This window comes from Carcharodon carcharias (assembly GCF_017639515.1).
Source record: "Carcharodon carcharias isolate sCarCar2 chromosome 27 unlocalized genomic scaffold, sCarCar2.pri SUPER_27_unloc_6, whole genome shotgun sequence".
Classification (NCBI taxonomy): Eukaryota; Metazoa; Chordata; class Chondrichthyes; order Lamniformes; family Lamnidae; genus Carcharodon; species Carcharodon carcharias.
Window position 1 is genome coordinate 563,192 of NW_024470650.1, and position 17,952 is coordinate 581,143.

The following is a 17,952-nucleotide window of genomic DNA, read 5'->3' on the forward strand; positions in this document are numbered from 1 at the left end:
GAAAACGTGTTGCAAACTCCGTTTTAAAACCCATCTCTTACTTTTTTATTTACACCATAGGAAAAAATGTATAAGCACATTTGGAAATCAATTTTTATCCAGATTCGTGTTCGAGCAAAGTGGCACACAAGTCACCTCTCCCATCGATACAGGGAAGCTTTCATTCGGGGAGCCGTTACAAACTGAAGAAATTGATTCAGAGAATTTTTATGCATTAAAAGAAATCACCCGGAGAGACACACTGGTGCGGAAGGAAGGTTAAAACAAAAAATCTTATCAAAGGTCGCGGTGCAGAGCTGATTCATACTGTTGTGAATGCAAGGCTATGAAAAGAAAATTCTGAAGCCGCGTGGCCTTTTTTGTGAGAAAGTTGCGGTAAGGTAATGCAATGTTTTATTCATTCACAGGATGTGGGCACGGCTGGCTGGGCCAGCATTTCTTTCCCATCCCTATTGCACTTGAGAAGTTGGTTAATTCAATAGTCATTAAAAATGTGGTTAATGCAATAGTCATTGAGAATGTGGTTAATGCAGTTCATACAGTGACTGCACAATGATCTTTAGGTTGCTGTAAATACACGCATTACAACTTCCAACGTTAACCAAGCATAATAGCATCGAAAAACTCAGCAGGTCTGGCAGTATCGGCGGAGATGAAAAGAGTTGACATTACGAGTCCTCATGACCCTTCGACCGAACTGAGTGAATCCAAGAAAGGGGTGAAAAATAAGCTGGTTTAAGGTGTGGGGGGAGGGGGCGGGAGGGGCGGGGAGGGGTTTGTGTGGGAGGAGAGAAGTGGAGGGGGTTGGCGTGGTTGTAGGGACAAACAAGCAGTGATAGAAGCAGATCATCAAAAGATGTCACAGACAACAGAACAAAAGAACACATAGGTGTTAAAGCTGGTGATATTATCTAAACAAATGTGCTAATTAAGAATGGATGGTAGGGCACTCAAGGTGTAGCTCTAGTGGGGGTGGGGGGAGCATAAAAGATTTTAAAATATTTTAAAATAATGGAAATAGGTGGGAAAAGAAAAATCTATGTAATTTTTTGGAAAAAACAACAGGAAGTGGGAAGAAACAGAAATGGGGTGGGGATGGAGGAGGGAGCTCAAGACCTAAAGTTATTGAATTCAATATTCAGTCCGGAAGGCTGTAAAGTGCCTAGTCGGAAGATGAGGTGTTGTTCCTCCAGTTTGCGTTGGGCTTCACTGGAACAATGCAGCAGGCCAAGGACAGACATGTGGGCAAGAGAACAGGGTGGAGTATTAAAATGGCAAGCGACAGGGAGGTTTGGGTCATTCTTGCGGACAGATTGCAGGTGTTCTGCAAAGCGGTTGCCAGTTTACGTTTGGTCTCTCCAAAGTAGAGGAGACCACATTGGGAGCAACGAATGCAGTAGACTAAGTTGGGGGAAATGCAAGTGAAATGCTGCTTCACTTGAAAGGAGTGTTTGGGCCCTTGGACGGTGAGGAGAGAGGAAGTGAAGGGGCAGGTGTTACATCTTTTGTGTGGGCATGGGATGGTGCCATAGGAGAGGGTTGAGGAGTAGGGGGTGATGGAGGAGTGGACCAGGGTGTCCCGGAGGGAACGATCCCTACGGAATGCCGATAGGGGGGGGGTGAAGTGAAGATGTGTTTGGTGGTGGCATCATGCTGGAGTTGGCGGAACTGACTCAGGATGATCCTTTGAATGCGGAGGTTGGTGGGGTGATAAGTGAGGACAAGGGGGACACTGTCATGTTTCTGGGAGGGAGGAGAAGGCATGAGGGCGGATGTGCGGGAGATGGACCGGACACGGTTGAGGGCCCTGTCAACGACCGTGGGTGGAAAACCTCGGTTAAGGAAGAAGGAGGACATGTCAGAGGAACTGTTTTTGAAGGTAGCATCATCGGAACAGATGCGACGGAGGTGAAGGAACTGAGAGAATGGGATGGAGTCCATACAGGAATCGGGGTGTGAGGAACTGTAGTTGAGGTAGCTGTGGGAGTCGGTAGGTTTGTAATGGATATCGGTGGACAGTCTATCACCAGAGATTGAGACAGAGAGGTCAAGGAAGGGAAGGGAAGTGTCAGAGATGGACCACGTGAAAATGATGGAGGGGTGGAGATTGGAAGCAAAATTAATAAATTTTTCCAAGTCCTGACAAAGCATGAAGCAGCACCAAAGTAATCATCGATGTACCGGAGAAAGAGTTGTGGAAGGGGGCCGGAGTAGGACTGGAACAAGGAATGTTCCACATACCCCATAAAGAGACAGGCATAGCTGGGGCCCATGCAGGTACCCATAGCCACACCTTTTATTTGGAGGAAGTGAAAGGAGTTGAAGGAGAAATTGTTCAGTGTGAGAACAAGTTCAGCCAGACGGAGGAGAGTAGTGGTGGATGGGGATTGTTCGGGCCTCTGTTCGGGAAGAAGCTAAGGGCACTCAGACCATCCTGGTGGGGGATGGAGGTCTAGAGGGATTGGACGTCCATGGTGAAGAGGAAGCGGTTGGGGCCAGGGAACTGGAAATTGTTGTTGTGATGTAAGGTGTCAGAGGAATCACGGATGTAGGTGGGAAGGGACTGGACAAGGGGAGAGAGAATGGAGTCAAGATAACGAGAAATGAGTTCTGTGGGGCAGTAGCAAGCTGAGACGATCGGTCTACCAGGACAGTTCTGTTTGTGGATTTTGGGTAGGAGGTAGAAGCGGGCCGTCCGAGGTTGGACGACTATCAGGTTGGCAACTGTGGGAGGAAGATCCCCAGAGGAGATGAGGTCAGTGACAGTCCTGGAAACAATGGCTTGATGTTCAGTGGTGGGGTCATGGTCCAGGGAGAGTTAGGAGGAAGTGTCTGCGAGTTGACGCTCAGCCTCCGTGAGGTAGAGGTCAGTGCGCCAGACAACAACAGCACCACCCTTGTCAGTGGGTTTGATGATGATGTCAGGGTTGGACCTGAGAGAATGGAGTGCAGTAAGTTCAGCGAGAGACATTAGAATGGGTGAGAGGAGCAGAGAAATTGAGACGACTAATGTCGCGCCGACAGTTCTTAATGAAAAGATCAAGAGAAGGTAAGAATCCAGAGGGAGGGGTCCAGGTGGAGGGAGAATATTGGGGGTGGGTGAAAGGATCCGTTGAACGGGGAGAGGACTCCTGCCCTAACTCTGTTAGTTTGGTCCACTCGACATTCTCCACCCGCTCTGAGCAGCTTCAGTCACAGGCCAGCACTGCGCATGCTCATGAAACAGACCGAAATGCGCATGCCCCAAAGACTAGCCGATGACCGCATGCGCAGTGAGCTTCTCTCATGAGTACTGAAATTACACCCCTCATGTTTCGAACCCACCCAGGATTACAGGTATCTCCGGGACATAAAACGTTTCTCGGACTGCTGTTCCCGTCACGTTCTGAAATCCACTCTCAGTGCCATGCGCCGCCATATGAACACACTCGACCTCTCCCTCCAGCAGCAACGCCGTACCCTTTTTCAAAGCTGCGCGTGCCCCCAGTTTCATTTTATCCTTCGGCTCATCCGACGCCTCAACAAGAAACTTTTTCTCTTTCTCTCAAGTGCTAAGGAACGCTAGCTCCAACAACTCATCGACACAAACACCCATCTAGGACCCTCCACCCCTGCCTGTCCCTCCGTCCCCACCCTTTCTTCCAGTCCCAACCCCAGCCATGTATTCACTATACCCCCTGACCTTCCCCTCTCCGATGCTGAACGTTCAGTGCTCAGCAAAGGATTTAGTTTCATATCCTTACGCCCTCACCTCAATGAATTTCGGGCTCGGCATGATACTGAACCCTTCTTCCGCCGTCTTCGTCTCCGGGCTCACTTCTTTGAGCAGGAGTCCTCTCCCAGTTCAACGGATCCTTTTACCCATCTCCAATATTCTCCCTCCACCTGGACCCCTCCCTCTGGATTCTTACCTTCTCTCGATCTTTTCATTGAGAACTGTCGGCGCGACATTAGTCGTCTCAATTTCTCTGCTCCTCTCACCCATTCTAACCTGTCTCTCTCTGAACTTACTGCACTCCATTCTCTCAGGTCCAACCCTGACATTGTCATTAAACCCGCTGACCAGGATGGTGCTGTTGTTGTCTGGCGCACTGACCTCTACCTTGCGGAGGCTGAGCGTCAACTCGCAGACACTTCCTCCTACCTCTCCCTGGACCATGACCCCACCACTGAACATCAAGCCATTGTTTCCAGGACTGTCACTGACCTCATCTCCTCTGGGGATCTCCCTCCCACAGCTTCCAACCTGATAGTCGCCCAACCTCGGACGGCCCGCTTCTATCTGCTACCCAAAATCCACAAACAGAACTGCCCCGGTAGACCGATCGTCTCAGCTTGCTCCTGCCCCACAGAACTCATTTCTCGTTATCTTGACTCCCTTCTCTCTCCCCTTGTCCAGTCCCTTCCCGCCTACATCCGTGATTCCTCTGACACCTTACGTCACATCAACAATTTCCAGATCCCTGGCCCCAACCGCTTCCTCTTCACCATGGATGTCCAATCCCTCTACACCTCCATCCCCCACCAGGATGGTCTGAGGGCCCTTAGCTTCTTCCTCGAACAGAGGCCGGAACAATCCCCATCCACCACTACTCTCCTCCGTCTGGCTGAACTTGTTCTCACGCTGAACAATTTCTCCTTCAACTCCTCTCACTTCCTCCAAATAAAAGGTGTGGCTATGGGTACCCGCATGGGCCCCAGCTATGCCTGTCTCTTTATGGGGTATGTGGAACATTCCTTGTTCCAGTCCTACTCCGGCCCCCTTCCACAACTCTTTCTCCGGTACATCGATGATTATTTCGGTGCCACTTCATGCTCTCGTCAGGACTTGGAAAAATTTATTAATTTTGCTTCCAATCTCCACCCCTCCATCATTTTCACGTGGTCCATCTCTGACACTTCCCTTCCCTTCCTTGACCTCTCTGTCTCAATCTCTGGTGATAGACTGTCCACCAATATCCATTACAAACCCATCGACTCCCACAGCTATCTCGACTACAGCTCCTCACACCCCACTTCCTGTAAGGACTCCATCCCATTCTCTCAGTTCCTTCGCCTCCGTCGCATCTGTTCCGATGATGCTACATTCAAAAACAGTTCCTCTGACATGTCCTCCTTCTTCCTTAACCGAGGTTTTCCACCCACGGTCGTTGACAGGGCCCTCAACCGTGTCCGGCCCATCTCCCGCGCATCCGCCCTCTCTCCTTCTCCTCCCTCCCAGAAACATGATAGGGTCCCCCTTGTCCTCACTTATCACCCCACCAGCCTCCGCATTCAAAGGATCATCCTCCTCCATTTCCGCCAACTCCAGCATGATGCCACTACCAAACACATCTTCCCTTCACCCCCCTTATCGGCATTCCGTAGGGATCGCTCCCTCCGGGACACCCTGGTCCACTCCTCCATCACCCCCAACTCCTCAACCCCCTCCTATGGCACAACCCCATGCCCACGCAAAAGATGCAACACCTGCCCCTTCACTTCCTCTCTCCTCACCGTCCAAGGACCCAAACACTCCTTTCAAGTGAAGCAGCATTTCACTTGCATTTCCCCCAACTTAGTCTACTGCATTCGTTGCTCCCAATGTGGTCTCCTCTACATTGGAGAGACCAAAGGTAAACTGGGCGACCGCTTTGCAGAACACCTGCGGTCTGTCCGCAAGAATGACCCAAACCTCCCTGTCGCTTGCCATTTTAACACTCCACCCTGCTCTCTTGCCCACATGTCTGTCCTTGGCTTGCTGCATTGTTCCAGTGAAGCCCAACGCAAACTGGAGGAACAACACCTCATCTTCCGACTAGGGACTTTACAGCCTTCCGGACTGAATATTGAATTCAACAACTTTAGGTTGTGAGCTCCCTCCTCCATCCCCACCCCCTTTCTGTTTCCCCCTTCCTTTTTTTTTCAATAAATTATAAAGATTTTCCTTTTCCCACCTATTTCCATTATATATATAAAAAAACCCACTAGAGCTATACCTTGAGTGCCCTACCATCCATTCTTAATTAGCACATTCGTTTAGATAATAGCACCAACTTTAACACCTATGTGTTCTATTGTACTATTGTCGTTGACATCTTTTGATGATCTGCTTCTATCACTGCTTGTTTGTACCTACAACCACACCAACCCCCTCCACCTCTCTGTCTCTCTATCTCTCCGCCCCCCACACACACACCTTAAACCAGCTTATATTTCAGCTCTTTCCTGGACTCGAACTCAAGTTCTGTCGAAGGGTCATGAGGACTCGCAATGTCAACTCTTTTCTTCTCCGCCGATGCTGCCAGACCTGCTGGCACATTCTGAGCCGCAGCGAGTGCTGGGTGACCTCTCCGCCATTGAACGTCAAAAAATAGAATCAAAATCTATGTCTTCTGACCAGAATACGATGGGGCTGTAGGGCCAACATATAAAATTGTTGAGTGAACTGATGCAGCGACCAAACTGCACTGACATCCACAATAATTCTCTCCTGGATGTAACTAGTAACATCAGAACAAACTCTTACAGTTAGATCTGGACTCACTAAAGTCTCAGCAGATGGGGTGAACTGATGATATTTCTTCAATATACATGGAATATTGAAACCGTGTCTTGCCAGTAGCAATGCTTCAATTGTGGATCAAATCATTTGAACTTTTAAAGCTGGAGTGTTAACTGGTGATCTAACTGAATCAATCCTTTCACATGCATGAAGTATCTGAATGGTCTCTCACCACGGAGACTGTGTTGCCGTCTCAGTAAATGAATTGATAGGGTGAATCCCTTCCCATTTCCAGCTGGTGAACAATATGTTAACATTGTGAGTTTACCTGTACGGTTTCAGTTCAGACATGGATCTTGGAGTCTACTGATCATAGATTCCACATTCTTAACACAAATCATTTAAAGAAAATCAAAATACTGCAGATGCTGGCAATATGAAATGAAACAGAAAATGTTGGAATGCTCAGCAGATCTGATAGCATCTGTAGAGAGAGAAACATCGTTTTTATTTCAGGTCCGCAAAGTTTCATCAGAACTGCGCTGCATCTGAACTGTTAATTATGGCTCTCAATCCATAGATGCTGCCAGATGAGGTCAGGAAATTCAAGAAGAAAAAGGAAGTCTCTTTTGAGGAATCGAATCCGAGGAGAATGAAGGGTGAACTGTCCAACTGAACAGAGACAGTCAAGGCACATTTCCCTTCTTTAAGATGCTGGAACATTGACTCTAATGTTATCAGTGAAATTAACTGACCTGAGACATTGAAAGGATTCTCGTTACTGCACATCAGGAATTCAAACCTAATATCGGCTTCAGGACAATCAGAATACTTGGTAACAGACAAGAAACCAAAACGCTCGAAGGGAGACGGCACTGCGTGTAGGAGAGCTGGTTCCCAGTGACATGGATGTGTCTGCAGTGGGTAGGATCAGACTATTTCCATGTATCCACAATGAATGTCCCCCTTTCAGTTAACAGCTGAATATGCTGACCAATTGCACCACAGAGACTAATGAAAGCATCTTTGGCAATTCCTAACTTTAGCAAACTGCCTTCGGAATTAATTATCAGTTAAATGAAATAAAAAACATTCAATCATTTCTGCGCTTCTTATTTCTGTTTGTTTGCAAACATTCACTAAATTTGCAATATGAAGTTGAACAATAATTGGCCAAGTTGGTGACATCCTTGTTTTTGGGGTGTTTGCCTCTCCTTTGCCCTCTGTCACTCTTGGTGTATGTGTTTGTGTGTGTTCCTCTGTCTATGTCAATGTAGTTCAGTTCCCCGAGGGGTTGAACACATTTTTCCCATCACAAACATTATTCACATTAGTTGTGCAGTTTTATATCAAAATGTCACAAAGAAATATATCAGGATGTAAGATGCAGGAGGAGTTTGAAATTTTTGGAAGGAGGTGCAGTTAAAAAGTGGAAGATTCAGCGAGAAGTTTTCTTCTCCTTTAACACGAGAGTTGGAACCAGATCTGGGAGATATTTGTGCCGGTGTAAACAGTAAAAGTCCCCTATTACCTCTATATTTTGCCTTGCACCATCATCCCAACAGTTGGTGCTATACTACCTATCACAACCCTTCCCTCATTCCATATCTTCACCTCTGTATTTGGTTTTGACCTGTTGCACAGATGACATTTCCGGCACTGATGCAATACTCCACTGATTCTGGCTGAGCTTTTATGCGTTTTGAGGTTTTAATCAGCTAAATTTTAGCAATTTGCACGAGGGCAGTAAATCACCATTCCCTGACCGGGAATCAAACCCAGGCCACGGCGGTGAAAGTCCCAAATCCTGAACACTAGATCACCAGGGAAGATACTTGAAAGGGTTACAATCTGGCCTGATGCCTCTACCTTCTATTTTCATTTTAGACCTCTTTCACCAGAGGCACGTTTCTCCCACAAAATGACACGTTTATGTAAAACACAAACAACATTCATTGTCACACAGTTCATGGTGACATTGGGTCCATAATAGACAAAAGAAAGAAAATAAATTGCAACATCTCCTGTAACCCAGCGAGTTCCGACAGTAATGATTTTCTCTGAGGATCAATTTCAAATATAATTTAACAACTGATCAACCATGTACCATTGCACATTCCAAATCTATGAAGTCATTGGATTCAAATAAACCCATTAATTATTCTCTCTTCCTCAGCTCTCCAGTGAGTGAGACAGAGAAAAGCAGCAATATCCGGACCCGCACTCACCTGCTGCCAGTACAAAAGTACGCTTACTTTGCTGAGTGTTTATTCTGTGAAATGATGAAGAGAGAACATAACGTGGTTGTAGGATACTGCGTTCGGTTAATGTTCCACAGTAAACAGGAACAATTCAACCACTTGACAACGTTTCTGCCCCAGATTCCAACCAGGGCACCTTTATTGCGCAAGGCGAATGTGATAACCAGTACACCACAGAAACACAGCAGGAGACAGAACCACATACCCCTGATTACAATGCAGTCCTGCAGTAGCACTTTGGGTCTTTGATTTGAAGAAAGGGATTTCCGCTGTTCTCATTAGGAATGCTGGAGACAGACTGATCAACAATGCCATAATCAAATGGCACAAAATGTTGGAAAATCATTAGATCATCATATCTATCCAAACCCAGGGCACGACGGTAAGAGCACTGAATCCTAACCACTAAACCAACCTGTGCCAGCTTCTGTTGTGAAGAGGAACCAATTAGTCTCAATTTACTTCTCTCTTTTCATAAACATGATGTTTATCCACTTCAATAACTGTCCAATTCACTTCTGAAGTAGCAGTTTCTGCAGAATCTATGCACAGTTTGCCTTAATTAAAATAGTTTCTCTGACCCAATGACATGGTGAGTTGGACTTGGGTTCCTGATACTGGTTTTGATATAATTATTACTTATTTACACAATTGATTTCATATTGAATTTATAAAAGATGTTTATTCTGATTCAGCATGTCTTTATTATTTCTGAGTTTATGTCTACATTCTCATTACGTTTCCTCTTCAACCTGCCAACCGAGTCTGTTACAGAACAGGGATAAAAACAAAAATACCTGGAAAAACTCAGCAGGTCTGGCAGCATCTGCGGAGAGGAACACAGTTAATGTTTCGAGTCCGTTAGACTCTTTATCAGAACTCAGGGTTAAATAATTGTTACAGATTGCCCCTCTTCATAGAACAGGGATAAATGATTGTTACAGATATCCAAAGGTCCGGTTCGATCACATGCTTAAACAGATAGTTGAATTGGTTTAAAATAATTTAGATCTGGGAATGGAATGTTATACAGGATAAGTATTTATCTTGGAAACAGGAAAGTGAATCACTGTGCAACACAAATCCACGGTGCTCATTTTGAGATCTGGTGAATGCTAATAGATGTATGGGAATGAAGGAACATGGAAGTCAGGCAGAAAAAACACACAGGAGAGTTTGGAAGGTTTTTGACTTCATTTCATCAATAATTTATTCTGGAGGCACCGAAAGGGAAGAAAAGGGAGCAGCGCAGTCAGCAGGATTCAAACCTGCGTGGAGAGATTCCCAATGGGTTTCGAATCCAACCTTAACCACTCGGCCACAGCAATGAGCCTTCAACAAGTATTAATGTTGTTCATATAAAATCTTGGGATGGCTACAGCAGAGGAAGAGGACATTCGACCCGATTGATTCCAGGTCACCCTGCAAATTATACTGCCTTGATCTGCCGACCAAAATAAAGCACTGCAAACGTCAGTGCCCGGAAAACCAACCCTGATGTATTTGCTCAGGTGAGGAACCAGCTGAAGCTTTCAATATTGTTTTTTTTTAACTCTGAATTTCCAAATGGGAATTGGACAATGGCTTGAAAGCGAGAAAAATATGGTTAAGAAGAAAGAGAAAGGAAATTGAGATTAATTAGACAGCTCTTTGTACAAAACTGACATAGACACGATGGGTGGAAGGTCCTCTTGCTGAGCTGTGCCATTTGATGCTGACATTGTTGATCAGTCTGTCTCCAGCATTCCTAATGAGAACAGCCGAATTCCATTTCTTCAAAACAAAGACCCAAAGTGCTGCTGCATGACGTCACCATTTAACATTCCAGACAGCTCCATTGGGATCTTTACAGCGCAGGGTTTATAGAGGCGAGTGGGGTCATATTTGCTTCACATGTGATAGCGCAGCAGTTTGAAACCTGGCAGGAGCATTATCCAAGTGTATTTATTTAAGTGTGAGTGGAAGTGCAATCATTTACCTTTGTTGTAAATATAAACATCCTGCTGACTAAGATTTTTACCTTTTGTGATTTTAACCGAATTAATTATCATTTCAATAGAAGAAACCCATCCAAATACATACGTATTTTCTGATTTCCATTCAGGAAATTTGCTTTTGCAATCGAACAAAAACTGAGTCAAGTTAGTGAAATCGATGCTTTATTCGCCCCTGTCTCCCCTTAGGCCTCTGTCACTCTCGGTGTATATTTATGTGTGTGTGTTCCTCTGCGATTGTCAATGTGGTTCAGTTCCCTGAGGGGTGAAAGCATTTTTAAAATCACAAATTTTATTTACATTAGTTGTGCAACTTCATGTTAAAAAGTTGCAGAGAGAAACAACAGCGTAAAAGATAAAAGAGGAGATTGGCCCTTTCTATGTGTGTCTTACAACAACAACTTATATTTATAAAGCACGTTTAATGTAATGAAACGTCACAAGGCGTTCCTCAAGATCATTATATAATAAAGTGTGACACCGAGCCACATATCCGGTCAGATGACTAAAAGCTCCGTCAAAGGTGGAAGTCTTAAGAACTGTCTTAAAGGAGGAAAGTGAAGGTGAGTCAAATCTTCAGGTTGCCTCTACCCAGATGACTATCACTCTCTATCAGTTTTATTCTTTCAAAATAAAGGATGGGACATTCATGATGGTTATATGGAAACAGTCTGATCCCACCCACTGCAGGTACATCCATGTCACTGGGAACCAGCTCTCCTACAACCAGTCCTATCTCCCTTAAAGCCTTCCCAGGTATTGTCTGTTACCAAATATTGATTGTCCCAAAGCTGATATTAGGTTTGAATTCCTGATGTTCGGTAATGAGAATCCTTTCAATGACTTAGATCAGATAATTTCACTGATAACATCAGAGTCAATGTTCCAGCGTCTTAAAGAAGGGAAAGATGCCTTGACTGTCTCTGGTCAGTTGGGCATTTCACCCTTCATTTTCCTTGGATTCCATTCCTCAAAGGGATTTTCTTTTTTCTTCTTGGGTTCCTTGACTAGACCTGGCAGCATCTATGGCTTGAGAAGCAAAATTAACAGTTCAGTTGCAGTGCAGTTCTGATGAAAGGTTACAGGCCTGAAATGAAAACCATGTTTATCTCTCCACAGACGCTAACAGATTTGCTGAGAATTCCAGTATTTCTGTTTTTATTTCAGATAGCCAGCACCTGCAGTATTTTGCATTTCTTTAACTCCTTAGTGAAACATATGAGTCCTGAGGGGACTTGACAGGGTTAATGTGGAGAGGATGTTGCCTCTTGTGGGGGAATCTAGAACTAGGGATTACAATTTAAAAATAAAGGTTCACTGATTTAAAACAGAGCTGAAGCAAAGGTTTTTTCTCCCAGAGGGCCGTGAGTCTTTGGAACTCCCTTCCTGAAAAGATTGTGGAAGCAAAGTCTTTGAATATTTTTAAAACAGAGGTGGATATATTCTTGGTAAGCAAGGGGGTGATAAATTATTGGGGGTAGGCACGATATAGATTTTGGGTTACTTTCAGATCAGCCACGATCTTATTGAATGGCGGAGCAGGCTTGAGGGGCCAAATGGCCGACTCCTGCTGCTTGTTCTTATGGATGAACCTATTACCAGTAGATTTCGAGATCCATGTCTGAGCTGAAAACATACAGGTAAACTCAAACTGTAAACAGATCATTCACCAGCTGGAAATGGAAAGGCATTCATTCATCATCCCTTTTACTGACATAGCAACACAGTCTCACTGGTGCGAGGCCATTCAGATACTTCATGAGTGCAAAGGGCTTTATTCAGTTTGCCCACATGTTAACACTCCAACTTGAAAAGTTCATAGAGTTTGATCCACAGTCAGGGCATTGCTACTGGCAAGAGGCATTTAATGTTCCATGTTTGGGAACGATAAAAAGGCACCATCTCACCCCAACTGCTGAGACTCCACTGGGTTCAGGTCTAGCTGTAGTGCTTTGTGCTGCTGTTCATTACAGCCAGGAGAGAAATATGGTGGAAACTAGACCAATTTGGTCACTGCATCGATTGATTCAAGAATTTTATATCTTGCCCCCTTGGCATCGTATTCTGATTACAGGGCATATGTTTCTGTTGCACATTATCACCTTTGAATGACGAGGTGGTCACCCAACATTCGCTGCGGGGTAGAATGTGCCCTATCCCCATTAAAGCAGCTTCCAGCACATGCGCATTACACTGCGTGCGTGTGTGTGTGTGTGTGTGTGTGTGTGTGTTTGAAACATGCGCACTACGGCCTGTTTCACGAGCATGCGCACTGCTGGTCTGTGACTGAAGTTGTTCAGAGCTGGTGAGTGAATGTCGAGCGGAGCAAACTAACAGAGTGGGGAGCGGAGAGATAGAGAGACAGAGAGGTGGAGGGGGTTGGTGTGGTTGTAGGGACAAACAAGCAGTAATAGAAGCAGATCATCAAAAGATGTCAACGACAATAGTACAATAGAACACATAGGTGTTAAAGTTAAAGTTGGTGCTATTATCTAAACGAATGTGCTAATTAAGAATGGATGGTAGGGAACTCAAGGTATAGCTCTAGTGGTTTTTTTTTATATAATGGAAATAGGTGGGAAAAGGAAAATCTTTATAATTTATTGGAAATAAAAAAGAAGGGGGAAACAGAAAGGGGGTGGGGACTTTAGGGACTTTACAGCCTTCCGGACTGAATATTGAATTCAACAACTTTAGGTGGTGAGCTCCCTCCCCCATCCCCACCCCCTTTCTGTTTCCCCCTTCTTTTTTTTTCCAATAAATTATAAAGATTTTCCTTTTCCCACCTATTTCCATTATATAAAAAAAACCCACTAGAGCTATACCTTGAGTTCCCTATTAGTGGGTGTGTGAGGAGGAATGGAGCCAGCGGAGATACAGTGCAGGCCTGAGACCCCAAATAACAAGGTACCGATCTTGTGTTTACAGAGAACAGACTGAAAAATTCTGGATTTCTACCTTCGTCAGGCCCGGGGTACCGGCCGCCATCTTTATAGGGGGCAATGTGCAGCAGGGCGCATGCGCGATCATCCTGGTCCAGATAGCAGGAGGAGAGAATGTTGTGAATTTCTATCCTGGACGAACAGGGATGGATTTTGGAAACTCCTTTTACAGGGAGTTAGAAGAGGAGGATTTACACACAGCAAACTCAAACCAAGAGAATCCTTTCAGGATTTCTGTCCTGGATTGACAGTGATGGATCTTGTGTACTCCATTTACAGGATTTTAGAAGAGGAGGGGAAACTCAAGGGAGATGAGAAACTCAAACCAAACAGCACATCAACATCTGAAAGTCACTTGATTCCTCAGCACCTTAATATCACCAGCCTTTGAATGTAAGCGTTGAGTTCCAGGTCACTACCAATCACCAGGTAAAAAATCTCTTCCTCACATCCCCCTTGTGGATCTTGCCTAAAATCTTAAATCTCTCTCCCTTAATCCTTTTATAATCAACCAATGGGAAAAGATTTTATTTCACTACCCTATACATACCTTTCATAATCTTGTAAACCTCTATCAAATCTCCCCTCAATCTACTTTACACCAAGGAGGAAAACCCCAGTTTCCAGAACCTAACCTTACAATTAAAATCCCTCACCCCTCAAACTATTCTGGCAAATCTACTCTGCAGTCCCTCAATGACCCTCACATCCTTCATAATGTGTGGTGATCACTGGTTTGCACAGACCCAGATGTTCTTGTGTCCTTGTGTGTGACATCATCACACATCAACAATTACACTGTGACATCATCACACATCGACAATTACACGGTGACATCACCCAGCTCCCCGGGTATTTCCTCAACTGGGAGATTTTTCTTTGACTCCAGTGCTTCTGTTTTCTTTCCAGTTGCAGGCTCCAGCAGGAGAGTCTAAAGTTGGAATGAGTGAAATAGTTTCAGAGGTTAATATTTTTGAGTATTCATCTACAATTGAGACCTTTAGTGTTGTACTCTGTTATCTGTGAGATTTCAATGGCTCTGGGGCTGGTGTGATTCCTTTACTGTGGATCTGAATCCATGTCCACCCATTGCTCTGTTTTACCTCTGCCCTTCCTGATCACCTCTCTGTCATTGTCTAACTTTCTCTATCTCTAATACTGGGTGTGTTTTAACTATGTTTCATACTCTACTGTAACTTCTACCAACTCTGTCTAAATGAGGTTTCCACTGCTACCCACCCCCTCACCACGTGCTGCTGGCTTCCCAGCTTTACCTTCCCACAGTATGTTTCATAGTCAGGAATTGTTTTTCCTGTGTTATAGTCAATTTCTCTCCCACTCTGAGCTGATATTGACTATCACATACTGTCCACCCTGAAACGTTAATTAATTCTATTGTGTGATAGAATGCTCCAAGGTGTTTCACAGGAGTGTTAGAAAGCAACGTTTGACACTGAGACACCTGAAGGGATTTCAGGGCAGATGACCAAAGGTCTACTAAAAGAGGTAGGTTTTAAGGAGTATCTTAAAGGAGAAAAGAGAAGTGGAGATGTTTAGGGGGGAAATTCCAGAGCTTGTGGCCTTGGCAGCTGCTGGGAGGGACACCAAAAGTGGAGCAGTTATAATCAGGAATGCTGATGAGGTCGGAATTAGAGAAGTGTAGATATCTTGGAGGATTGTGAGGCTGGAGGAGATTACAGAGATAGAGAAGGAAAGACCTTGCATGAATTTAAACTAAGGATGAGAAATTTAAAATCTAGGTTCTCCTTGACCCAGAGCCTTTGGAAGTCAGTGAGTACAGGAATGATGGATGAACAAGACTTGGTGCGAGTAAGCAGAGTTCTGGATTACAGGGGTGCTGAATGTGGGAAGCCGGCCGGGAGTTGAGACTAGAGGGAACAAAGGAATGGATGACAGGCTTAGCAATTACATAAAGGGATATGGGGATAGTGTGGGGAAAAAGACATTGATCGGATTGAATGGTGGAGCAGGTTTGATGGGCTGAATAGCCTACTCCTATTCCTATGAACAGTCTGGTTCAGTCTCAGTCAGTTCCCAGGAGAGGTATGGAGTCGGTGTCTAGGGAGTGGAGCTTTTAGCTAGGACTGAAGACAATGGCTTCAGTCTTCCCAGTAATTAAATGGAGGAACTTTCTGCTGATTTAGTACTGGATGTCAGACAAGTCAGGATGGTGTATGACTTGCAAGGGAACTTGGAGGTGATGGTGTGTCACATACACCTGCTACCCTGGTCCTTTCAGGGGGTGGAGGTTGAGGTTTCTGGAAATTTTGTCAAAGTTTTTGTTGTGTTGTTGATATCCCTTCACCCCCTGCCCCTCCCACCTCTCTCTCCCTCTCCTCCCTTGTGGGCCAGAGTCTTGTGTAGGCCCAGACTGGGTGGCAGGTTCCCTTCCCTGAAGGACATTAGTGAACCAGTTGGGTTTTTATGACAATCCAGCAGTTTTCATGGTCACTTTTTCCTCGTGCTGGCCCCACAAATTCCCAGATTCATTCAGCTCAATTTCACAACCTGCCTTTGTGTTTTTGTGGGGTCTCTCTCACTCCCTTTTTTCTGTTTTAAATCAATTTCACAGGATATTAGAAGGGGAGGATTTATCATCAGGAAACTGAAACCAAACATCACTTCAGACTTTGATGGAGTCGCCCATTCTATCGTAACCTGAATATCATTGGATTTTGAACATGGAGGGAAAAAGCACCGTTCACAGTGGAGAGAAACCGTACACGTGTTCTGTGTGTGGACGAGGCTTCAGTCGATCATCTGACCTGTCAAAACACAAGCACAGTCACAACCGGGAGAAACCGTGGAAATGTGGGGATTGTGGGAAGGGATTCAATTACCCTTCCCTGCTGGAAATTCATCGGCGCAGTCACACTGGAGAGAAGCCATTCACCTGTTCCAAGTGCTGGAAGGGATTCACTCGGTTGTCCCACCTGTTGACTCACAAGCGAGTTCACACTGGGGAGAGACCTTTCACCTGCTCTGAGTGTGGGAAGGGATTTACGGATTCATTCAACCTGCTGACACACCAGCGAGTTCACACTGAGGAGAGACCTTTTAAATGTCCAGACTGTGGGAAGTGCTGCATAAGTTCTGGGAATCTGATGTCCCATCAACGTCTTCACACTGACGAGAGACCGTTCAGGTGCTCTCACTGTGGGACCGGGTTCAGATGGTCATCTCACCTCACTGAACACCAGCGCAGTCACACTGGGGAGAGTCCATTCACCTGCTCAGAATGTGGGAAGGAATTCACTCAGTCATCCCACCTGCTGGCACACCAGCGAGTTCACACTGGGGAGAGACCATTCACCTGCTCCGAGTGTGGGAAGGGATTCACTCAGTCATCCCAACTGCTGAGACACCAGCAGGTTCACAAGTAACTACAGTGATTGGATGTTGTTGTGAAATTCCATCCGGGACTAACCATGTTCATTTGGGGCTGTTTCTGCTGATGTTAATAAACTACAGCCCAGTTATAGGGGTTGATATTCTGGATAAAAGTCAAATAAATCAGCTTTGTGTTCAACTCACCATGTGTCAAGTCTTTTTAATATCTCAAACACAAGTTAGTTCCTTTTGAAGGGTTCTCCCTCTGCCCTCTTTCCTCACCTCCATCAACAAGTATGAGAAACTCATGGAGCTTCTTTGTCACTAAGATTGAGACAATCCGATCAGCTGCCTCTGCTGCTTCCCTCCCTTCCACTAACCCACCGGGATAAACTGTCTCTAAAGTTTCCTCTTGTCTGAGCCCTGAACCCACATCTTTCTCCAGTTTCTCTCCCATCTCCCCTCATTCTTTCTAAGCAAAAGATAGAGAGCTATTCCTATAATAGTCAATACATTTCTGAAGATTTTATAAGGTTAATTAGACAGTGATTTCTTACAGATCTCCCCACCTTGAAAAAGGAATATCCTGATTGACTTCTCACAACTGATTTCTGACTAACCTATTTCTAAGCTCCGAGCTTGTTTTCCTAATTTCTTGAAGACAAACTGTAGATAACATACTAAAGCTGCCAGAATGATCAGAATCAGCAACAAAAACCCTTGAGCTGCCACCAAGAATAAATGTCAAAATGTGATAACTATCGACTTAGATTCACCCTCCCCACCTGCCGATCATCCCACACAATTCTACATTTTTAGCATGTGGTAAATACATCTGGTTCAAACAAAAGTTCATGCACGGACTTTAAAGATTCTCCATCTCACTGTTCACCTCCATCCACCTTGTGGATATTTTCTAA

At 45.0% G+C, this 17,952-nt stretch overlaps 1 protein-coding gene across 3 annotated transcripts; it reads left to right on the forward strand.

Moving 5' to 3' along the window:
- Nucleotides 1-13,016: 13,016 nt before the first annotated feature.
- LOC121273949 (gastrula zinc finger protein XlCGF71.1-like) lies at nt 13,017-17,228 on the forward strand. Of its 3 annotated transcripts, none has more exons than XM_041181093.1 (3): nt 13,017-13,044; nt 13,961-14,074; nt 16,275-17,228. In XM_041181093.1, the coding sequence occupies exon 3, from the start codon at nt 16,384-16,386 to the stop codon at nt 17,083-17,085; it is 702 nt and encodes a 233-aa protein (XP_041037027.1). In that variant the 5' UTR covers nt 13,017-13,044; nt 13,961-14,074; nt 16,275-16,383; the 3' UTR covers nt 17,086-17,228. The 3 variants fall into 3 exon arrangements, with proteins under 3 accessions (XP_041037027.1, XP_041037024.1, XP_041037026.1); XM_041181090.1 differs by having other exon boundaries at nt 13,031-13,044; nt 13,668-14,074; XM_041181092.1 differs by lacking the exon at nt 13,017-13,044 and adding an exon at nt 13,589-13,646.
- The last annotated feature ends 724 nt before the right edge of the window (nt 17,229-17,952 follow it).

Excerpts from the sequence above, each read along its gene's own strand:
- LOC121273949 (XM_041181093.1), top strand. The coding sequence starts at position 16,384 with ATGGAGGGAAAAAGCACCGTTCACAGTGGAGAGAAACCGTACACGTGT.